Raw genomic sequence first — 24783 nt, 5'->3', positions numbered from 1 at the left:
GACAGTTACATTTGTATGTGTGTTATGAGTCACGAATGAACTTCCCGATAGATTTGGTCTCCATGCTACAGAGTGATGCCGACAGCTCATCATAATCAGATGCAAAACAAGAGCAAACAACAGAGAGCTGAAAAACGTTCTGAACTGGATCTAAAGATGGAGCAGCACTCAGAAGTTTTTATAACGCACCTGTTGCAGTATGTGACCCTCTCTTAGTGTCATCAGTCTCTTGTGCAGCTCCACCAGCTCATCCAGGTACGCCTGGGACACACAAAGCAACATGTTGGGAAGTTAATGGATTTCAAATATGAAACTTTCACACACACGAGCACAACGTGTGCAAAAAGCTACTGTCTGCTACACTCTTGCAACATCTCTAGAGATTGGATGTAATTGCAGGTTAACTTTGCTGCGTGAAACTTTGTCAGACTCCACTAAAGGCACTTGTAAATGCTGCTTCAGAGTGAAAAACAAAACATGGAGAACTTGTGCACCTTGTCACAGTCCAGGTTTCTGTTCTTGTCCTGCTTGCTCTGCTTGGTGGGACTCTTCACCTCTAGAATCTAACAGAAGACAGAGGAAACAGAGTCAGAGCTGATCTCAAGGACTTGCAGTTAGACATTATGTACTACGTAATATAATACAGTCTTACCTGGTTATTAGTAGTCTTTATTAAGGGCGGGGCTTCGTTGCGGGATGGGGGTGAAGGGGAGGAGCTGTCACTCTCACTGCCGTCACTCAAACTGACCCTGAATGTCGAGTCAGGGGAAAAAAAAGATGCTAAGATCATCACAGATCCTTCTTTTCTCATCAGTTGGCACAAGTCAATTGAAGCCAAAATATTTGGAGCTTCTCCTTCTGGCTGTCTACAGTATAGATCATAAACCCAGCCAACCCCATGTTAACAGATGGGACATGAGTCAAACTATAAAATCCAAACACAGGTCAAACAAATGTTTTTCAATCATGGTTTCTGTCTTTAAAGTTAGTCCTTATCATGCTGATTTATATCACAGTGTTCATTTTTCTGACTTGTTTAGTTTGTATAAATCATTTGAGGCTAGAAAAAGGGCTATAGAGTAGGAAAGAGGGGAGGGGCAAGTGTGATTTCTTTTTCAGATCCAACTTTTCTTCAGAATTTTGACTTTTCTCCTTAAATTCTGGGATCAAAGCTAGAATTCAGTCTTTCATTCTAGAATTCAGTCTTTCATTCTAGAATTCTGCCTTTGATTCTAGAATTCTGCCTTTGATTCTAGAATTCTGCCTTTGATCTTAGAATTCTGCCTTTGATCCTGGAATTCTGCCTTTGATTCTGGAATTCTGCCTTTGATTCTGGAATTCTGCCTTTGATTCTGGAATTCTGCCTCTGATCTTAGAATTCTGCCTCTGATCTTAAAATTCTGCCTTTGATTGTAGAATTCTGACTTTGATTCTGGAATTCAGCTTTTGTAATTCTGACTTTGATCTTAGAAATCTGACATTGATGTTAAAGGCAGAATTGTGAGAAAAAGCTTAGGACTTATAGAAAAATAAATCACCCTCCCTAATCTTCCATCATCAATGGCATGATTGACAGCTATGTTGACCATTGAGGCTTTTGACCGGATTATCAGATTAGAGGAGGAATGGGGAGAGGACAGTCACACTCCATCTTTATATTTGATCAATGTTTACAGCTTATGTTCCTCTTGTTGCACACGTGTTCTACCATTTACTCACCTGCGTTGGTGGTGTGCATGATGTGTGTGCACCGGTCGCTCCCCGTCAGAGTCCATGTCGTTGTCATCGTCTTCCTCTGAATCTTCATCGTTGTCGTCAGAGTGCAGATCCTGCATGACCGACTGCAGCGGGCCCAACACTGGAGAGAGCGACAGGGAACAGGAGAGACGACACCGAGGATGAGTTTCAGTTTTTGGGTTTGTGATGAACTAAAGTGTGGCTATGAAGAGGGAGGTTATCATGCTGGAAGGTGGAGGGATGCTGGTATGGTCCAGTGAAGAGAGTTGCTGGTTTGTACGAGGACGCGTTCATACCTCACGTCTTAGACCAGAAGCTGAGGGATGTTTTGCCTTTTAAGCAGTGATCATCATCTAACCCTAGCCCATAATATTCTATAACTATCTTCAAATCTGCATGCATCTTTATCACCTCTGCTTCTATCATTTATGTAGTTTCTATCACTTCCACCCGTCATTAATCACACATAGCATTGGTGTAAATTAAAGCATGAAACTGTCATCAAAGTGTCGCGCTCTGCTTACTGCCGTTTTTAATATCTTGCATACATCACAGCGACTTCTACAGCGTCCATTTTTACATCTCTGAGAACCCCGCCCCTCTCCTCCTGTGTGCTGCACACTGTGAGAGACATAAGAGGAACAACTTTGGAAAATTTCAGGTGCAGGCTGCCCTGAAACTTTCAGGAAATGTTCAGGAGTGCTTCTCTGAAAGGAGGTTAGTGTGATTATGACTTTGTGGAGATCACTCAGAGGTAGATCCAAACCTTTTTGAGTGTGTAGCAGCAGTTCCATGTATGTGCACAGTGAGGATCAGTGTGTTTTCATGGTTTTGAGGAAAGGAGTAAAAAACCTGCAGGACAAAAAGTTAGTCCCCACATTCAGACATCACCAGGAGACAGAGGACAACAAAGACGCTTAGCATCACCAGAACCAGGCTGCAAAGAGATGCACGAGTGTTCATGCATGTGGACAAGCTGGGAAAGAATCCCCCATGCGGGTGTGGACAGGTGTGCATGGGTTCTGGGGGGCGGGGTTGACAGGTCCCAGAGGAGCTGTTACCTGTTTGGGTGGTGGCAGGAGGAGCCACCCTCTTCCTGATGATGAAGTCGACGACTGCACCCAGAGAGAATTACAAACACACAAGCAGACGTCACCGTCGAGAAACAACGACTCACAGCACAGAAAGTGTCCCTCATTTAAGACCCTCTTCTTCTTCTCTCAGCTCAATGTTTAAGATATTTTTGAAAAACGTAAAGCTCCACAAAAAAAATGGTGGAAACAGTCTTTCTGGATGACATTTTTATCTCATAATATTCTGATTATTCTTAAGTTCTCTTCGATTTCTTCCTCAACTTTGTCTCTCTAACTTGGCGGCTGGATATCAGAAGGATAAAGGAGGAAGTGCAGAAAAATTTCTAAAACTGCATGCGTGTGTGTACTTCCTGCAGCTACGAGTTCAACATCAGAGCTTAAAAGTGATTTCTGCACAACTTATTTTCTTTCTGGGGTGAACTACCTGAAGGATAAACACAGGAGGATCGTCCCTCTTTGACTGATGATGTGTTTTAATGTGCTGCACTTTAAACTCAGGTGAAGCTGCAGCTACATTAAGCTCTGGTTGGAGGTTAGAGCTGTGATATTTCTGCAAAACAAACCTGACCCTCAAAGTACTGGACCATGCACAAAGATCAAATCTGGATCAAAAGGCCATAAAGGTGTGATAAAGTGTGATGCGAAGGATGCATGATGGAGGTATTTACCTTGTCGTTTGTGGTGCGTGGGAGCAAACCCTGAACTGGAGCTGGAACTGGCTGGACTGGGCTGTTCGGACTGGAAGGAGGAGAAAGAAAAAAGCACAGATAAGAAAAACTTGACACTGAACAATGACTGTATAAATAATGGACGTAGTATCTCTGAAGTCGCCCATCTCTTTCTGTAACGCTGTTTTAAAGCCAATCGTCGGCGGGAGCCATATTGGAAATTTTGAAGTCAACCTAACTTAGTGTGAGGTAAAGAGGCAGGGTTTGAGCCTCCTAGCCAACAGCTATGTGTTCCCGTCTGTCAGTCATGTCCTTATTTAGGCAAAACTCGTAATCTTAATATCTTCTGAACTGTCAGGTTATGAAAAAATTGACCCCCCGTAAAGTGTGTGCTGATAGAGAAATGAGCCATCCAGACAACACTCGTTTTTTTGAACCAGACTGTAAACATGTTTATCTCTGCTGTGAAGATCATCTTCTTCGAATGGGTGTGTATGTGGTTTCCGGTGTTTCTGCAGCCAGCCTCAAGCGGACGCAGAGCACTCTCTGCCTTGATGTAAAGATAGTCTGATAGTCTCTTTGCATGACAAAATTGTATGTAAAACTTAAGTTAGAGGGTTTTAGACGACATACATCCGTTAAAGAATAATTTTCAGCTTTCGTTAAACCTAGTGCTCTCCTTTGATGCAGCTTCGTTACGTCTGATTTTTGTATACGTGTTTCTCGATTTGAAAATGATATTTGCACACACAAGTCGTTTTTCTATTCTGTACTTTCTGTAACCGTTAGATGCAGAATAGTCAGAATATGTCGAACAACAAGGAACAGAGTTATAAATCTGAGTGCAAAACTAAGACGACCACTTGCTGAACTCTTAGTAGTGACTTCCCAAACAGAGCAGGTCTAGACCATAATCTATGTTCTATTATTAACAAAGACCCAACATCAAGACAGGATAAGATCCAGTCCCATCTTACAGACAGGACTCAGTCTGATCTCATCTTAATCCACCATGAGCAGAGCACTTTGCAGCATTTAGCAATTTACAGTGGCAAGGACAAACTTCCTTTAACAGGCAGAAACCTCCAGCAGGACCAGACTCATGTTAGACACACATCTGCTGAGACCGATACTAAATCTCTGAAGTGGTCTTGGTGCGAAAAGAGGGATCAACAGTAATAGATGTTGGATGAATCAGCACCCCGTAAAGAGGCTCTTATCTTTTCCTGACATTGTTTCATCTCTCTCTCTCTCTGTTAGGTGTTGCTGCTCACCACACAAATGCCATGAGTAGATAGAGATATAGAAATGATCCACGAATAGTTCACCGCTGATGTCAGATAAAACGTATAACATGTAAGCACTGTTTCACCTGTAATGCGTCCTTGACATGTTTGTCTGCTGCCGCCACGCCTCTGTCGCCTCTAACGTGTAGCAATGGAGGAGACGGCGCCCTCTGCTGTGTGAAAACTGATTTTCATTTTCCATCTCATCAATTTAAATCTTTTCACGCGAGCACAGATTTTTAACTGCATGATACGATTTTGCACCTGTCAGCCTCAACCGATCCGTCAGCCCTGTCTCTCCTCTCTGCAGAGATCCCAGGTGTGCACAGGTGTGAGAACAGGCAGAGCTCAGGGCACTCTTCAGATTCCTCTGCACACATTCCTGAGATCTGTTCTCCTGCAACTGTCAGGTTGTTAGTTAATGAGCATGAGCTGCGTGTTTACTCCACCAGGATACGTAACGCTCCAGGGGAAGAGGCTGCAGAGATCAGGATTCTGATGTCCATCTCCGTGTTTTACATTTTTTGTGCTTCCCTCTTCAGTCAGCTCGCTTTCTGATTGGCTATCGTTTTCCTCCACATAGTTTGTGCTCGGCCGTCCTCAAGGTTCCCCCCTCACATGACAACCAGAGTCTTCATTGCAAATATTAAACATGCTGAATATTTATCGTCCATCACCGGATCAGAGAGGGAGAATCACTCATAACACACCTTACAGCTCGGATTATTTAACAAGATAATCTTTAAAAGCATCCTGTAATCTGGTTTTGCTTACTTTAGTCTTAAGAGGGGGATTGGACCTAAAATCGACACGATTATCTTAGTTTGTATGAGAGCTTAATCTGACAGGTAACTAAAGACGGCTGAATTTATGTTATAGTGATGTTCAAAACTTTTAAAGGCCTATTACTATTAACATTATTGTTGTTTTTTTTTTTGTTATTATTTTACATTTATTTATCTTATTTTGTCTTGATTTATTTTCTTACTCTGAGTTTTTGTATTTTTTCTTTCCATGACTTATATCAATATTGTTAAACATAGCCATTTTATCTTATATCCAAAAAAAAAATAGTTGAATTTTTTTTTTAATATGTAAATAATATAAAAAAAAATAAAATTGTCAGGCCTTTTTTAGGGGAAATACTACGCAGCCCCTGAAGTCCCAAAAGTTATTTCTTTTTTGTGCTCACAAGATAATTATAACCTCTTTAACTAGTTCAGATGTGTATTGTCAACATAAAGCCACATGTTGGACACTAATTGAATCAAGTTTTACTTGATATTATAGCTTCTCTTGTAGACATGGTACTGTTATCAGCAGAAATCATTTGCTTTGCTGACTGAAAGACGACAACCTCAGCCAGAGTCTTTTTGCTGACAGACACGCCCCCCTTATCGACCATCACTCACTGATTGGATTGCAGCGGCTCTGACCTCTCTGAAACTTCATAGCATAGCCGGTTCAGACTCATGTTGGCTTAGTGATGTCTCTGGCTCGTGCTATGGTTGTACACATTTATTTGATATGACAGCTGAAGAGAGACAGAAAATATTGGGAGTAGAGAAAGGGGAAGGACAACAGTCGAACCTGCATCTGCTGCAGTGTACCTGCATGGGGTGCACCCTTCAACCACTGGATCAACCGGCGCTCCAGTCTTACCCAAATCAAGGCTGTCCACTATAAACATATCTTTTCTTCAGGGGATGCATTCAGGTGTTACACAGGTAACAGGTTAGTAATCTAACCAGGTAACTGTCTGATTGATTTTCAAATTAAGAATTACATTTACACACAGATGCCAAAACAAATGAGAGCAGAGAGCGAGCAGAGAGAGATGGAGGCAGAGGATGAGAGGGAGATACCATGAGAGGAAATCTCTCCAGTGACCTGATGTAATTTAAGTACTCTAAAGTCGACCTGCAGCCCATCTGATTTATGACACAGACTCTGATAAAAGAGCTCACCAAGACTCTGAAGAAAAACAGATCGTGCTTTTATTTTGAAAAGCTGACAGGAAGTGTCACCAAACTTTATATTTCATGCCTGAGGTGTTAACTTTGTTTATATGATTAAATATTGTTGATGCAGGTGTATAAAATGTGTATTTTGGCAGGAAGCAGAGCCAGTGTGAAGAGGGTGAAGTGTTTAAAACTGATGAGTAACTTCTTTAAGAGAGGAAGCCTTTTTCTTTATTTTAGTTTGGTGAACATTTACCAAAACTCTGCTCTTGCAGCACTGAAGAGACCCGACTGCTCCAGACTGAGGGGAGTTCAAACACTCTCAGATGTTAGTTTGTAAACTTTAACTTTAAACCGGAGCTGGCAGAGGAAAGACGAAACATGAGAGAAACGGAGAGATGTGAGGACAAAAGGCAGAGTGCCTTCAATGCTCGTCACCTCCTGCCAACACACAGCACACAGCTGGTCTGTTGGTTTATGGGACAGCTTCTTCACAGTGCCATAAATCTCACCAGCACTCCTTTCAGGCCTTTTGTCCCGCTTCACTCAAAGCCACCAAAGCTGCCCTCTTCAAAGACAATAAACAGCCTTTAGACAGAGTTTGTTGGCATCAATCTGGCTTCATCTCTTAACTCTTGGCTCAGTTAGAGTGCAGAAAAAGAAAGAAATGCCAACAAACTGACCAAAGCCTGTTCAGTGTGCTTGTCTAATCCAGCGGGGGTTGTCCAAACAAAGTTATTTTAATGTGAAGAAGCTTTTCAGCGTGCGACACTGAAGACAAACAAAGCCGGCTCTTTTATTCTGACATGTTGTGGTTTATAACATTAACTTTCTGCTCATTTTCACTCCTTTTCTTTCTGCATTTAGCTTCTTCTGACGGTCTGATATCTCGCTGAAAATACTGACCACTTTTGTTAAATTTGGACATCCCGGAGCTCTGAAATCAGCCAATCGTTTTTATGTTCCAGGTTAATGGTGTCAGAAAAAACAGCTAAAACATTTATTTTAGTTTGGCATCAAAAACAGACAAACCTAAACCCTTATCAGTTGAAAACGTCCACATTTATGTGTTGGATATGAAACCCTGACTGACTATTGTCAAAGAACACAACAGTTTAAAAACTTGTGGGTCTTTTTGAATCTTTGGGGACTAAAGGCTGATTTATACTTCTGCGTCTCCCGTACGCAGCAGGGGCTGACGCGGACATGAGCCCCACATACTTGTGCGTCGGTGTGTCTGCGTCGCGCAGCAATTCTCCGCCGAAACGCCTGGGGGCAGTGCGGTCTCTCTGATAGCCGGCCGCCTGCTTCCGGTCCCGCTACGATCTCTGTTTACTTTTCCACAGAGTTTCAGAGCATGTTATGTTAATCTACAGCTGATACATGTTGCTGTTTATTGTACAGACATGATTACATGAAGAATAGAGAGGAGGAGATGAAATACACGGCCGATGTGCGGCCGATGTGCGGGATCCCGGAAGTGTTGTAAATGCGGGAAAGACAAAGCCGCCGAGCGGACCAATCACAGAGCTTGCGGTCCGCGTCGGGTCTACGGGGAGTTACATTTTGGAGGAGGTGCACGTCAGCTACGTGTGTAGGCCTCGGCATAGGTACGGGAGCTACGCGGACCCCCGGCGTAGGGTACGCCTATGATTCAACTCAGAAGTATAAATCAGCCTTTAATGATGATTAGGTACAACAAGGTTTGGAATAACTCCAAAACCTCTTCACCTGACGGATGCAAAAAAGGTCAGAAACAGCCTGAAAGTCACCAAACCAACTAGCAGTAAATACTTCCTGTGTGCGGAGAAGTATTTCCTGTTCTTGTGGAAGCAGTCTAGTGTCAGTGGGAAAAGCAAGAAGCTAAATCCTCCCTGTGATGTTGTCAGGCACAAAACAACAATCTGAGCCTGTCACGAACAAAAAGATAAAACTAAGTGGACACACTTTCACTTTCTTGCAGGTTAGTGTCCTCATGCCTGTGCTGGTTCCTCATTGCTCTTGTGGAGTGGTTATATGTAATTTTAATCAGACACAGCCTACATACAACTTTGTCTCCATTTACTAGATCAACATACTGACAAACCACGCCGTGCTGCCAGATGACATCATCACCTGATGTCATTTACATCCAGGTAGGAGAGCTTTGTTGTTTTTAAAAAGGAATCTACTTATTTACTCATTACATTAATATTATCATATACTTACGTCCCTGCCTGTGTCATTTAGACTATGAAATATGTTCAAACACAGCCTAGTTTTAAAATCCTACAATTAAGAGCCTGTATCCACTGACAGCGTTTTTTGCAGTTTCAGAGCTCCTCTCTGGCTTGGTCCGTTCCAGGGTTACAAAAGTTGTCTCACAGCATTTTGGCTTCCCTTAGCAGCGATATTTAAGTGTTTTAAAATGCTCTGTGTGCTTAATTTTGCTTTTATTCAAAGAACTGTCACAAATGAATCTTAACAGCTGAGGAAAGGAGTCATGTCCTGGCATTTGCCCCCGATTTGAAAATTTCACCTTCAAGGGAACGAGTCTGGCTGCATGAGATAAACTGCTCTTCCTCCCATGCTATTGTTGACAAAGTTGAAATAAGTCACACCCTTTCTTGGTTCTGATTGGTCAGTGAGGGAGGAATGCTTGTTTACATCCAGGTAGTAGAGCTTTAGAGCAGGGGTTCCCAAACTTTTCAGTGCACCACCCCAAAAATAAAAGGTGCAAAAGACTTTGACCCCCACTGTCCCTCAAAGTGATTAAATGTTGCTTCATACTTGATTGACTTCATACTTCAAAATTAGTTTACCTACATGCACATGTGGCTGTGTTCCCTATGCTGCTGTTATTGAGCTGCTGCTACTGATCCTTTTGTTAATTAACTGTCAGCTAACCATAACCCTAACTTTAGGAGTCATCTGGCAACAAAGAAAGGCAGAAAACTAATGAAATGTACTAATTTGCAGGGTTTTATTCCAAATCTAACCACTATGTTTTTACAATAATGGGTAAAATAAGCAAATTTAGATTTAAAAAAATAAAAAATCTGGAAGACATCTCGCGACCCCCCACTGGGGTCTTGCGACCCCCTAGGGAGTCCCGACCCAAACTTTGGGAACCCCAGCTTTAGAGCATTATGGCAGAGCTACAACCCTGGCTAGTGGACGGTGACTGGACACAACACGTGACGGCATTTCAGACCTCCAAGTCGTGTTAAAAAGGGCCCAAAAACATCCCTCCTGATGTTGTTGCATGACTTCTTTTTAATTCTCCATGTCTGCTTTTCATGTGAGCAATGATATTTGATGTATTAAAGCTGATCTAGCCATCCCTCCTCTTGAAATGTCGCTCAACTGTGTCTTACAAACAACATGTCTGATCTTTCTCAGAGACTCCCACACTGCAGACTTCTTTTTAACGTTTGAGGATAAAAACACATTAGTTTCTCCAACAGGTGACTTCTTCTGCTCGGTAAAGAACCTCTGACTATGTGCATGCTTCAATGTTTGCAGAAGGGAAAAAAATCAACCGATATTGATATTCAGCCATCTGTGTATGCCTAATTTCTAAGAATATGAAAGCAGGTTTTAAATGCAGTCCAAAGAAAAAGCTGTGACAGATATGAAACTTGAGAGTTGTAACTGAATCACCTTCATAAAACAACTCTCCACAAGTCTTACATCCCAGCAATGATCCATCCACTCAGACGTGTGCAGGTGACACATCACTCAGCCTGAGCCCACATCCAGCGTGCTAACCACCAGCTTCTCATGCTAACACGGCAGCCTGCTTTCCCTTCATGTCATCACCTACTCCACATTTCCTCCTCTGTGCTGTTTCTGGGCCGGCGCTCGGTGGAACAGGCAGAGATCAAACACGCGGTCACATGAGAAAAAAAACAAAAAACTGAGAGCGAGGCTGTGTCGGCCACCGGGGGAGAATCAAACACCTGGCATTTGTCACCCCACATCCCCTTTAAAACAGCCAGCCCCCCGACCCCCGGCCCCCTGTATGGGAAAACTTAAAAGGCATTTACATACAGCGCAGACAAAAACACAGGTCCTGCTAGTGCTAGGTAATAACTCCCCCTGCTAAACAAGCTGCCCCTACAGAGACAGTCACATAAAGAGCCACGCTTTAAACACGACTCCGAGAAAAGGAATGAAAATCACATAAAAGAAAACAGCTCAGAGCTCTGGGATTCAGACCTTTCTTCACCCGTCTCTTCTTTGAAAAGCTAAAAGGATTAAAGGGGAACTCTCTGCCATTCACTGCGCTGGCTCTTCTTTCTCCTCAGGTGTTGTAAAACCATAAATCTTTCGTGTCGACTATTTGGCTTTAAAAACAGCCCTTCTTTATGGGGAGGCTCTTCACTGAGTGAGCGTGGACCAGGCAACCCAGGCTATTCATAAAAGGAGCCACTGTAGGAATGAAGTTTCGCTAATCCTGATCCTGCAGACAAACACTTTGAGCGTTGTTTACGAAAAATGTAACGGACACTAAATTGATCATTTTCTCCTAATTAAGAAAATAAAACTCCCCACGTTCGTCCATCTCATGTTCGGCCACCCAGATGAATGCAGCTGAACTCCCACTCGGTTTATTGGTGCCCACCCCTTCTTCCAATTCCCCCGCCCAGCCCCCCAGAGTCCGGCAGACCACCATTAAAAGAGGTTTCTCTCTCTGTTGGTTGTTTGATTTTATAGCCGTTTCCACGCTAAGGAAGGGATGACCGCTAACAAACCCTCCCCCCTTGAAGCTTTGGGAGAATCGGATACCTTCCAGCAACCCCTTCCACCTCAACATGTTTCAGTAAAGTCCACCATGCCGGACTCATGCAGCTGCTTCTTAAACCTCCATTGTGATTAAAGAGACGATGTGATGATGGTATCTGGTGTATGCATCAGTTATATCAGTTCATGAGGGCCTGTGTCCACTAACGCACAGGAAGTTCCTACTTCTATAAAAAACAAATAAAAAGTTTTCAGCACTTGGTGTCCAAAGCCCAAAAACTACCTCAGCAAGACTTTTTTCAAAGACACTTTACTTTAAAAAAGTCAACTTTTGAAACACCACTGCACTCGTCATTTCCAGTTATAGAGAAAATGCCAGGACACTTAGTGACATGTCTTTGAATAAAAGCAAACAATAAGCACACAGAGCACTTCAAAACAGACTTAGTTATCACAACTAAGGGAAGCTGAAGTGCCTTGAGTCAACTTTTGTAGCCCTGCAACACACAGAGCCAGAGTGGAGCTCTGCAATAACAAATAACACTGTCCGTGGAGACAGGCCCTTAATTGTAGGCTTTTAAACCGAGGCTTTGTTTGAACTTATTTCAGGATCTAAATGACACATACAGGGACATAAATGTATAATACAAATAATGTTAGTAAGTAAATAAATAGATGAACAATATACAGTAAAACCAACAATGCTCTACTACCTGGATATAAAGAAGCACAGGTGATGATGTCACCTGGTAGAGCAGCATGTTTGTCAGTATGTTGATCTAGTAAATAAAGATAAAGCTGTATGTAGGCTGTGTCTGGTTAAACTGACATAACTCCACCAGAGACATGAGGAACCAGCACAGGCATGAGGATGTTAACCTGCAAGGTGGACTGAAGGCTGCTGGAGCTAGCTCTGCTAGTGATAGACACACCCTGTAAACCAATGTGGTCCTTTGTTTCACTTTGTGAATCCTGAAGTCAAAATTCAGTTTAAACAACGAGGAGATAAGTTGTTTCAGAAAATCCCAAGCATCTGTTTTAAAAAAGTTCTGGATTACAATCTTAGCCTGTCAATGATAAACTCTCAGTGAACTAACTTTAGTCCAGCCTAATCAATCACCCTTAAGGATTACGGTTCAGCCATTACGGCCAATTTTGTTGCTGCTGTCTGAAGAAATGTGTTTTTCAAAAACTTTCATATCAGAGTCATTTAGAGCTCCAAAGGGATTTAGAACTCTCTGTCCTGGTAGAAACAACATTTGGCATTTGATGAAGTTAAAGGTTAAAAAATATGCTCTACTTACATCTGATTTGTTCGAGTGGTCCTCCATATCCGAATCGTTGTGGTCTACCAGTTCCTGGAATGGTGGGAGAGTTGAAACCTTCCTACGTTCTGCATCCTCGCCCTCTGGTCTGGATTTACTGGTCCGGATCTGCGGTCTATCCTTCAAGAGTTTCTTATCTGAGTGTTGAGCGTCTGAAATTGGCTTCCCTGATGAATCCACAAATCCCTTTTTACGTTTTTTGGTCACATGATCGTCAGCGTCTGTAGAGGACAGACGCTTGTTTAGCCCTGACCCGTGGGTCATCCCTTCAGTCCTGTGCTCCTTGGACATGGACTTAGGTTCCTTGAAGCCCATCTTAGGGTTGATATCTCGAAGCGGCTGGTTCTCTTTGGGTTTCCTGGAGGGTTCTTTGGGGGCTTTGCTGGATTCCCAGCCAGAGTCTCTGAAGGCACTTTTGGGCTCTTTCAAGTCTTTTGGAGGCTTTTCTTTGTGGTCCTTGGAGGGTTTGTGGAGTTTGGAGAAGCTGCTGCTGTTGGTGCTGGTGGTTGTGGCGGTGGTGAGAAGGGCAGGGCCGCCTCCTTTGGAACCATCCTGTGGATTCAAGAAGACAGATCAGAACACAAGCTAAAGAAACCTGAGACTACAAAAACGGCGTAAAGCATGGTGATCTATATCATGATGTGAGAGCTCCATGAGGGAAAGTTCAAAAGGTAATCACTTTATTCTTTAAACATGGGTCCAACTTTCATGGTAGACCATGACTTGCCCTCGACATAACCATCAGACTCAGAGCTGTAACTCTTCTCTATCTTATAAAACTGGAGCAGCTTGTTCAGTGCTGCCTCGATCCCTAAGTTTGATTGTTTCATTCTAAAAGTTTAACTGTTTTGTGCAGATCCCACATGGCCATAGACAGCTGGACTGTTAGAGGGAGCTAGACTAAGTTCTGAGGTGTAAAATTAATGTTTTTGCGTGAATGGTGTCCATTGTTTTCGTCTAAACGGTTCTTAATCCTCAACGGAAAACCCTGTCTCTGTAGGGATACTTTCTGTGCAGTTGTCACACTCTTAAGATAACAATCTGAACCTGTCAGTGTCCTTTTAGTCTGTGCTGACACTGTGCAGGTGTATAAACGTTGTGGAGGAATGTCAGCTCACGTTGTACGAAAGAATCCTTTGAGACGCACAACCAGTACTCAGGATTTTAGGTTTGGATGTGCGTCAAACTGTCATGCTATATGAGCTAAATCAGGACAGAGCGTTGACAGTTGTCAATAAAGTTTCCTTTGAAAACGTCAGAGAATAAGACTTCAACCATAAAGTTAATGTTTCAGAAACATGCAGAAGCTTTGCAAAAATTTAGCATAGCGTGAAGTCAAGCTAGGCCAACAGAACATCAGCTGCTTTTAAACTGCATGTTCTATTTAATCTGCTCTGCCTGCCTACTCTTCCTCTCCTCCACTCCAGCTCCTTCTTTCTGCTGTGTTTCATTTTACCAGTGTCATATGTATTGTCACTGATACTCACTCTGTTCTGTAACCCGGGGGTCTTTGCTGCTGTTCTCCCTGCCTTGGAAGACAGGGGAGATGTGCTCTCCCCAACTCAGGCTTTGGCATTCCACGTAGGCATGTGGAAGGGCAGGGAGCTAAATAATGAATACTTTTGAAGAGAATGGTCCTGACTGAAGTAGAATTAATGGTCGAGCTGTCGTATTGGATTACATTAGATTGCACATGTGGTCATTATACAATGGCTTATCCGTGTGTATTTCAAGTTGTGTACATCAAATTCTGGACAGGTTTAATGAGGATAAGAAGCCCTGAGGTGATCAGCTGGTGGTTCTGCCTTTACTTTTAACATACAGCCCCCACCGATCAAAATTTTGAACAAGCTAGAAATTCGTACGACTGGTTGGGAACAGCTGATTGGCTCATGTCCTGCTATCTTAATAAATCCAGACCCTTCTGTGCATCCTCCTCTGATTGTGTTTTTGGTACCATGTGTTGTAGAAGTTGTTTGTGTGGGTTAAAGTGAGGAGAAACCAGGCAGCTGGGTCAAACAAAGATTAATCCTCCACCAGAGAGAACGTGTGCCGCCCTGCAGTTTGACATTACCGTCCATGAAAAAAAAGGATCCATTCTTAAAAGGAGGACCAAAGCGTCTTCTTAGCCCCCATGCTCGGCTTAAAGAGCAAACTCAGGACTTCTTTTGAGCGGTGCTAGTCAGCGGGGTGAAGGAGCCTTTCAGCAGCCACACACTCTTAAAAGTGGAGCGAAGGGAAACGTGGAGAAAAGAGGAAACGCATTCTTCCAAACGACGGGGGCCATTTGTCCCCCGGTCTCACCTCCAGCCCCCGTGTCAATATTTCATCACTGCAGTAAACCCATTAAAGCGGTCTAGACGACAGGGTGTGTTACAACTCAGCCCGAGCACCTTTAAAACCTTTCATTTCGTCTATCTGCATGTGACCTTTGACCTCAGGATGTAAAGCTGCCGGCTCGTTCTGAACTGCAGCGCTTCTCCTCCCAACATAAAACCTGCTTTAGTGCTCTGAGGGGACGGAGCAAGGCCTGCAGCGCCGTCAGCGTAGAGCAGATCACTAAAGTGGCACTTCTTAACAAAGCTTTCAGCACCGTGACATCGGCAGGTTAGCAGGTGACCCAGGTCTGAGTAAATCACTGACAGGATGTTAACAGAAGCTCTGAGAGGAACTGGAAGCATAAAGACAAACAGATATGAAGTGCATTTTAAGAGTGCAGGAATCATGCACAATATTTTCATCGACGTTCCAATACTTTCACGAACTTAGCAGGGCTCACAGATCGAGTTTGAGGCCTTTGAGGATGTGTTTTAAAATTATTTGTGACAAAGTTTATAATCTGCTTTCGTACAAACATTTTTGCGAAAGAATTGAGAATTGCAGAGGATTATTCATTGTTTTATCACTTTTTTGACCCAACTTTCCAGCTACATGCACACATTGTCACATTATTCCTTATTTTATGGTTTATAAAACTAATACGACATGGAGTCAAGAGGCATAAAACTAAGATGGATCAAAAACTCACAAATGTGTTTATTTATCACTGAATATTTACATTTTTGGTGATCTGAATCCATCACGAGTGAGCTGGTGCCCCTTTAGCAAATTTGAGAGTAGAGGTGTAAAGCCAGCGACAAAAGCAGGAAAGAGAAAATACTCTGAAATGTGCACCTCATCCATTTGCAGGCGGGTCATTTTGAAAAACGTAAATCTTTCTCTGCATTTTTGTCTTTCGTCCATGCAAACTGGACGACAAGCCGATTAATCATTTCAATAACCGATGACTTGTCGACAATCCAAAGGGTCAAAAGTTGTAACCAGGACACTGCATGTCATTTTGGTCTTACGTCAACAAAAACTGAGGCTTTTCAAAACGTGTTCAAAGGGGAAGATTTTAAGCTCTGTTTAGTGGGGAGAGAAAAGTTTAGAAGGACGTTGACGTCATTGCTTCAACTTGTGCATTTCAGCTGTTTGTGTACATGTATTGGCGGGATACCAGCGTACATCTGTTATAGCTAGACAGTTCTTGTTACGTGTTTCAATGTCAAACTTCTTGCAGTCTTCCTCAGAAGAGTAACGTGATGTTGCTGTCCCAACACTATCGGACAACAGCGGGCGTGGTCGTCCTGCTGTTTCAGGTAGGACGACCAAACTTCTATAAATCAGCTGGCAGACGGGTCACAACAACATTATGTGACTCTTAGAACACTTCACAATTATCCCTCGCTCAAGAAGACACTCAGGCTGTTTTCCAAAACGCCTACTATGCTAGCTGTACATACTGATTTGGCCTAAATTCAGTATGTAGTATGTGAACAAGAGAAAAATCTGCAGTATACCTAAACTACCCGGATGTCTACTAATTCGGGAAAATGTCTCAGAATGCAGCGGACCAGTCTCCCTTGCATACTGTTTCCAACAATGCACAGCGCTAACATTCTGTGACTTTGCTGTGAAAATTAATAAATTAAAAGTAATTAATTAAAAGTTATGCTAAAGAAGCAGTTTCGCGATCAGCCTATATGCAGTACCTACTGCCTACTACATTTCTAGGTAGTATGTAGCAGGCAGTTTGAAATACAGCCAAAATGTGAGTTTGTAAAATGTTCTTCTGATGTCTGATATAACAGACTGGTGGCCTGGTGTGCATGAGGAGGAAAATCTCTGTTTTAAAAAAATAACCAGGATCTTTCCTGAGGAGTCATTTTAAGACCTGCTTCTATCACTTTTATTGTCTTTCATATTATATTCTTTGAAGTTATAGTGTCTCTCTTAACTTTACATTGCCTTCTGTATTAGTATTGTGCAGTGCATCCTGGAGGCTTTAAATAGTTTAAATGCAAGCTTGGACTGGCAGATTTAAACCGACGAAACAGCTCAAATAAATATTTGTCTACATCAACTCCAGGCCCTCGTTATGTAGTGACTGTCTTAAAATCAAACATCTGGTTAACACCTAAATTAAAAACAGCACCACTGCAAACTTAATGAGTTAAACACACTGTGCATTGTGTTCATTCAAACCAAATTCAGAACATTGCATGATTTGCAGATTCAGGTTGACGCATTCGCAGACTCTAAATGAAGAGAGAGACTGATTCTTCACATTTGAATGCTGCTTTCTGCAGAGCTTACCGTCATTATTCAAACTTTAACATCTCTGCAGAATCAGGTTTTACCACCTTACTGCAGGTTCTGGGAGTCATGTTTTTATTTTGCAGCTAAAGAAAAGCAGCGAGGCACCTGGAGTCAGGACCTCTATGAAAGCTCAGATTTATTTCAGATACATCTGATTTGTTGTAATACAAGAGCAATAACTCAGCATATGGGGAAGAGAGAGGAAGAAAGGAAGGAGGGAGGGAGGGAGGGAGGAGGAGAGACCTCCTGCTCCAGAAGTAATTTATCACACACACCGTGTTTAGACTGGAAACTGTTTCCATGTGAAATGGGCCTCTCCTAACGCGGCTCTTCAATGACACTATTTAACGAGACTAAAAATAACACTTAATGGAAACAACATGCCGCGTTATTGACATGCATGACGTACTGCAGCAGCAGGTAACCTCTTCGATCAGACATGTCGTTTCTAAGCTGTTAGTTTTGCTCTTTTTAAACTTGTTTTTGAGGAAAACTTCAAAGCAAACAAAGTTTAAATTGAGAGTAAAAAATGAGCCTCTTCAAACTCACAGGTAGTCAAAGATTCACAGCACGTCTCTGACTCTGAGGAGCACTTACGGCTGAGCTGCAGCCAAGATAGAGTTTGCTTAAGCCAGAGTTGGATGTCTTTGAAATCACTGAGTTTAAATATATTGGACGTCTTTGTAGTTGCCAAGTATGCAAGGGATTAAAGGGCTGGGAGACTCCGCAGGGAGAAGCGTTTCAGAGCAGGGTGGGGCCTGTACCTGGAAACATCACTCACCTTTGACCCGTGGAAGCTCTTGCTCTTCTTTGGGTCGGGGAAGGTGTATGTGAGCGAGCTGTTGGGGAGGGTGGGCAGCTTCATGTGCTGGCCAAACAGGGAGGTGGAGCCTTCCTGCATCACCATCACCTGCCGGAGAAAAGACAACACACCTGAGTCATTGGAGGAAAGCATTCAAATCAAAAGGTTCAAAGTCCAGCTGATTGTTTCACATCAGTCAGTGGTGGTAGATAAACATTTGCAGCATTAACTTCCTATGTGGATAATACAGCAATTTATATCTCGGTGCCTGAAATAACTGTTTGACTCGTTGGCCAAGATGTGTGAACATTTTCAATGGCAAAGAGAATGAGCGTGTTCTTGTGTCACATATTTGAGACAATAAGGTAACATGTTAAATAAAAACTAGAAGAGGTGGCCTGTTTCTTTAAACTCCTCCCTTGCTTCCTGGTTGCATCAGGTAGCTGATGGGCTGTATAGTGGCTCCTGTGTGTATCACATATGTTTGTGCAAAGCTTTCACATGCTGACAGCAGAGCAGGAGCTGCAGCAAGAAATGTGGGGCAAACCCTGAATGTTTTGAAGTTTATTGCACAACAAATATTCAACCGCCATGTGACAGATAGTCCCTGGAAATGTACTCCCAATATGGAAAATCTGACTTACTGGGTATTAATTCTTGGATCCTGATCGTATCATAAACTTGAAGCATTTCAGAATGATTATGAAAAAGTAACCACAGTTTGATGACTGTTAGATTTTTATCTTGTTTACTTTTTCTATGGTCATAAAGTTCCAGATTTGAATATATTTCTACCAAGTCCAGTTGACTTTCAGATCAAGCTTTGAATTCCAGATTTAAATGATCTTTTTTTACATGGAAAATTTAAAGTCATTGCTAAAATAAAGGATTATTACAGGACTAAAGTCACTGACAGTGCTGTGAAGCCAAAATAACCTTTTTTTTCCTTTGACTTAATCGCCATAAACAAACTGAAAGGATAACAAGTCTAAATGCTGGATTAAGACATTAAAAAAGCATCAGATTTACTTGTTACGCTCTTGAAAAGTACACAGGAATCAGAGTGAAAGCAAAGTCAGTGCAAACACCAGAGGATGGATGCAAAGGGATGCAGATTCAGGGAGAGGAATTTTTAAATGTTCCTGCAAAACAGTATCAAGGTAAGCGTCCTGCTGACGTCCTGAGGTTAGTTGTGCATTTATAAAAGAAGCACCTTAAAAGTAACTTGCTTTGTGTCTTGTAGACAACCCTCACAAAGCATTAATGCAGACTTTTCTGCAACTTTTACCGCATAAGATCACAGCAAAGCCTCTTTATGTTGGATTCATAAAGCTGCAGAGAGTCAGAGTTCAGCTGAAACAGAAAGATGCTCTAGTGAAGTTACTTCAGACACAGTTCTTAAAGAAGGGGGTGAATTAATGAAGCTGTGAAGCACAAATGATCCTTACACTTTCGGTCTGACGCAGCGGAAATATTCTTTTTTAACCTTGTGCATAAATCACATTAGATCAAACCGAGGGAAGGTTTTTATTAGACTCAAGAAAAACTGAAGGTTAATGTGTGAGTACAAGAGTCCATCACGCACACAAACCCTCCAATTCTGCATGTTTTTGCTGGAAACTCTGCAGCCGTCGCAGGGCGAGACTGACGGCCAGAGTACACAAGTAAAGACAACACAGCTGCTTCAGAGGGTCGGCGCTGGAGTGCTTCAGACACATGACTCTGAGTCTTCAGGCCAGGACAAAGTGCCGCTGACATTACACCAAAAGTAATTTACAGGGAGGTGTCTGAATGTTTGGTTTCATCGGTGACGCTTTACAGCATGAAGGAGGTCTTACTTTTGAGTCTTCTGAGCTTCGTCTGTGAGGATCACGTTGCTGCAAAAGAGAGATGGAGAAAGGGAGATCATTAACAGCTTCAGACATGAAGATTTAAGCTTTGACAGACACTCAAGTGAAAGATACAATTATTAAAACAACAAGACAGAAATCCTACACAAGATCCATTAAAAAGACTTTGACAAAGAATAAAGCCTTCAAATCTTCATGCATGTCCTTTTCTCGTGTGTGATGAAGCACCTCTGACCTGAGCTAAACTGTACAGACTCATGTTTCAGCGACTCTCCTCCTGACAATAGAAAACGTGAGTTTGGACGCGCTCTGTGTAAACACTCTTCCCTCTGAGCCAGAGAGAGGGGTGCAGGGTAAAGTAAATAGAGAACACTTAGCTAAAGTCATAAAACCTGCTGCAGGGGTCCGCTGGACGGCCGCCAACGCATCGACTGCACTGATAATAAAGAGGAAGCTGAGGATGTCCTCGGACGATGTGAAGGACTAATATCAGGGCCAGTGTTTGAATCAGAGATACATCGATTCGTTTGAAAAGAGGGTTGTTGATTAAATGAGAATCAAGAGCGTGCAGAACATGACTGTTTATTTGAGTTTCTATCAGGTAGAGAGAAACAGCATGTGGTTTCATGTTACACTCAGCTGTCAGGGAGGTGTTTGAAGTGTAAAGCATGTTTCTGTGGCACCACGTCTTCACTATGGTGCTTCTTTCTGTTGAGCAATTCACAACAGCTCCCCGCACTAACAACACGAACGTGGAGGTTGAGTCTCTGGAAATACGTGTGTAGCAGTGTAAGATTCAGAAACAGAGAACACTGCAGAGGCACCAATATTAAGGTCGAGACAGACGCTACGAGCAGCACCTTGTCACGGTGCTGGTTAACGTGACTGCCACACAAACGCAACCCTATAACGCCAAGCGTATCATATTTGATGCATCCGTTTTTGAGATCTCTACCCCATCAGTGTGATATATTTAGTCTGAAAAAATCTGATGTATACAATCAGATACATGCAGTGCATGGATAATCAACCAGGTGTGAGTAATTCATACACCAGAAGCTGTTGTATCATTCTGATTGATGACTAGTTGAATGTTGCCATGGCTCCCTAGTAAATAATATTCTTTTGCTAATTAATTTCCACTTAAAACTGAACAGTTCAGAGAAGAAATGTACAATAAATTAGGTTTATTTTGCTACAAAATATGTAATGAGTTGTCGTGCAATATGGAAAAAAAAAAATTTCTAGGTTTGAAATTACTTTGGGAAAAATTTGAAGGAAACTCAAAGTCTAATAGGCTAAACATTTTGTTTTTATGTTTTAGTTTGTTTAAAAAATAAGAAACTTTGAGCAGAAAATTTACACCAAAATGTCTGATGTATCAAATATGATACAATTTAAAAAATGCTATTAATTAATTTATTTATTTTTCAATTTGTCAGAAGGTCCTATAAACACTCCATTTTCAAATAATTCAAATTGCTGTTGTCTCAACGTTTCAAACGGGAACATTGTGATCACACGACTGAATTCTCAGTTGATATAAACTCCTCAAAACTTTTTTCTGTTTGGAAAAGTTATTTCAGTCAATTATTTATCCCCTTTAATAATACCAATTGTTGTAGTATTATATATCATTAGAGAACCTGATTACTCACCTTTACAACGAGGTATTACTTTTAAGGGTTGTGCATTCGTGGTCTGAGCAACACAGCTAAACTGCCAGAGTCTCCTGCATTGTTCCTCTGTTGGTACTCTCTCTTGTTCTGAACTCCAAGTGCTTCCAGGTGTGTTCCAGCCACAGGTGTATGACTGGCACCTGATTGACACCTAATTGACAGCATGGATGTGTGTGTTTGTGTTTGCTCCAAGCATCAACATGCCACGTTTGTCCCTTCAGGATACAACCCAAACATTTTTTGCGGGCGTCACCCACACGTTTAGCTGTGTTGCTAATTCCACAGAAGCATGATCCTTACAAGTTGTACGTCGTTGTAAAGGTGACTAATCAGGCTTTCCAATTATATAAAATAAAACACCTATTGGTATTATTCAAGGGGAGAAATAATTGACTGAAATACAATTTCCAAACAAAGGAGTTTACCTAGAATCACACAACATTAACCCTGATACTATCTTCTTCTTCATATCAGATTATATTTAGCTAGATTATGAATAATCGTTGAATATATGCCGGTGATTATCGAATAGTATTTTGGTTTGAAATGCTCATCGCTACTTTCTGTGCGCATGTGTCAACCGTGCATGCAGCCTGTTACAGTTGCTCCTCTTCGTTCATTCTTCTTTCTGATTTTTCTTCTCTTTCTTCATCATACTTTGTCAGATTTTTCTCTGGCAGTTTATTGAAGTTGTGACCTCTTTTGGCCTTCCGTTGGTGAGAGTTATGGACTCCGGGGACTTCAACCATGTGTTTATTTTCTCCATAGCTTATTATTGTATCTGTATAATTTATTGTGTATAGAGCAACTGTGATGACTGAATACCCCCCTCGGGATAAATAAAGTATTTCTGATTCTGAATCTGATTCTGAAAGTCAGTGCACAGAGATTTCCCTGACCTGCACGCCAGTATCTCTGCATCTCTGTTGTATGCAAATCATCGTGACTCGGGACTCTACTAAAAAATCGGAACAGGATCAGGGCCCAGAATAGTCAAGTAGGACGTCTCTAACTAACAGTTTGGTCCAGCTGCTCCTCCCTCTATCACTCACCCCTCCAGCTTTCAGTAGCTTCTTCCGAAACTCCTCTGTGGGGTTGTTGAAGGTGAGCTTCTCACAGCGCAGGTGATTGACAGGCGGGTGGCCCTCCAGGTGGAGGAACAGATCGTAATCAAAGCGAACTTTCTTCGGTTCCTCCTGATGAGCACCCAGAGGAGAGAAGAGGAGGAGAGTCAGTGTGTTAGGACGCCAAGGTGTTAGGTTTGCTGTAGAGTCAGGGTGTTTAATGTACCTTGTTTTTGAAGTAAACCTCTATAGGCAGGATGAAGCCTGCGTATCCAGACTCCTCCACTTTGTACGGCGGGTCCTTGCACACTGCAATGAAAGAGAAACGAGCGATTAAAGAGAGACGCCGTCAACCTTCAACACAAGGTGACGAACAGAACACAAAGAAAGGGTTAAACTCACTCACTCTCACAGAAAGGCAAAGCAGCCGCTCTCATCCTATCACAGCAGAGTGAACAGATGAAGCTCTGTGTGTTTGTAACACTGAGACATTACTACTAACCACAAAGAAATCCCTCATGTGTGTCTCACTCTGCACACTTAGTGGAAATAAATGTAATTTCTGCATGAATGTACCGAACCTCTAAACCTGCAGCTGCATCCTCATTGACTCCCTGTTTTCACAAATTTAGACTCAGAAGTTTTGGAAAAGCTCCGGCAGATTGCATCAGTTCACAGCTTTGAATAAAGCTGTAATGGCTTTAATGTTATCAGGTACAAAAGTATGTCTTTCTGCCACTGACAGCCTCAGATTGTTATTCTAAAGGTGCTTTTCAACCAGAAGACCTTTTGGTACCAGGAACTAAAGGGTTCCTGTAGCCCATTGTTGTCAATGTTTCCACTGAGGCATGAAGTCATGTGAAGATTAAGCAAATCAGGCCAGTGATGTATGGAGAACGAATAAAAGTAATTGCACTACACCACCAGACCAGAAGAGGGCAGTAAAAAAGAGATGAGAGCCGGTTAGCATGAAAGGGATTCATCTTCTGCTGTTTTTGATTACAGATGGATTCACCGAATCCAACACTTGGAAGGAGACGAGCTCTAGAGACAAAGAGGATTCAAAACACCTGAAACGCTCGACTTAAAGCAAGAAGACAGATTTTAAAAGCCATGTCAGAGATGGACCGGTGTTTCAGTTTAAAGAGCAACCCTATTAACTGGAGACTTTCAGCCGGATGCATCCCTCACAAACGTCTTTAGATGATCATTAAATATGTGATGAGGATATTTGGACATTTGAATAAAAACTAAACTAGTTTGCATTCCCGAGGACTCCTTCTGTGTTTCAACAGCTGTTGTAAACTCCACAAACACTGACACGTTCAGCTGAAGGTCTCCAGTGTACAGGGCCACTCTTCAGACTGTAACACCGGGAGCTGACAGAGACTACACTATACTACTATACACTATTCACACTATCAGGCTCTGAGAAGACCAATGTTCAGGAGTTATTAAACCAAGTGAATCACAGGTGTGTGTGAGGTTATTGTGGACGGAGGGTGAAATAAAAATACTGAGGGCACTACCAATCAGAAACATTCAGCAAAGTTCAGGCCCCGCCCCCAAAGTTCCTGGACTAAATTTAGACCTGGTTCCTGCTTTTGAAATGCGCATAGCACTCGTTTCCTTAATGGGGCTCATGGCTTTGTAAGGAGTGATGTAATCACCGTTTCTAGTTTTTAAAAGCACAAAAAGATCATGGAGCAGACTCCTCCCTCTCTCCTTCATCCTCATGGGCCTTGAAAGACAAACAGTCTCTACCCGAGCTCAGGTGTTACTCCCCCGGAGGTGTGCATGTTTGTCTGACTCTCTCCCAGAGGAGGCTGCAGAAAAAAGCACCAATTAAAGCTCTGAATGTGGAGATCTGAGAGGAGGGAGACTTTAGAGGATTCCATCTGATTCTAAATCTGAAAGAAACTCGACTGAGCTGACTTTTTCTCTCCAGGAA

The 24783-nt window shown here is 42.3% G+C and overlaps 1 protein-coding gene across 2 annotated transcripts in view; it reads right to left on the bottom strand.

Moving 5' to 3' along the window:
* Positions 1 to 24783, bottom strand: part of mllt3 (MLLT3 super elongation complex subunit) — a 54650-nt gene that overhangs the window by 4874 nt on the left and 24993 nt on the right. The window contains exons 3-13 of one of the 2 annotated variants that reach the window (XM_034676504.1): positions 23059 to 23141; positions 22821 to 22964; positions 20078 to 20116; positions 18219 to 18347; positions 12776 to 13348; positions 3500 to 3569; positions 2799 to 2852; positions 1720 to 1858; positions 653 to 749; positions 495 to 563; positions 190 to 261 (exon numbers count right to left, since the gene is read on the bottom strand). In XM_034676504.1, the coding sequence (XP_034532395.1) occupies positions 190 to 261; positions 495 to 563; positions 653 to 749; positions 1720 to 1858; positions 2799 to 2852; positions 3500 to 3569; positions 12776 to 13348; positions 18219 to 18347; positions 20078 to 20116; positions 22821 to 22964; positions 23059 to 23141 (1469 nt within the window). The remainder of the gene's footprint in view (positions 1 to 189; positions 262 to 494; positions 564 to 652; positions 750 to 1719; positions 1859 to 2798; positions 2853 to 3499; positions 3570 to 12775; positions 13349 to 18218; positions 18348 to 20077; positions 20117 to 22820; positions 22965 to 23058; positions 23142 to 24783) is intronic. The other variant, XM_034676505.1, reaches the window with a different exon arrangement.

Source organism: Notolabrus celidotus, chromosome 23 (assembly GCF_009762535.1).
Source record: "Notolabrus celidotus isolate fNotCel1 chromosome 23, fNotCel1.pri, whole genome shotgun sequence".
Taxonomy (NCBI): Eukaryota; Metazoa; Chordata; class Actinopteri; order Labriformes; family Labridae; genus Notolabrus; species Notolabrus celidotus.
This window is presented reverse-complemented; position numbering and strand designations above follow the sequence as displayed.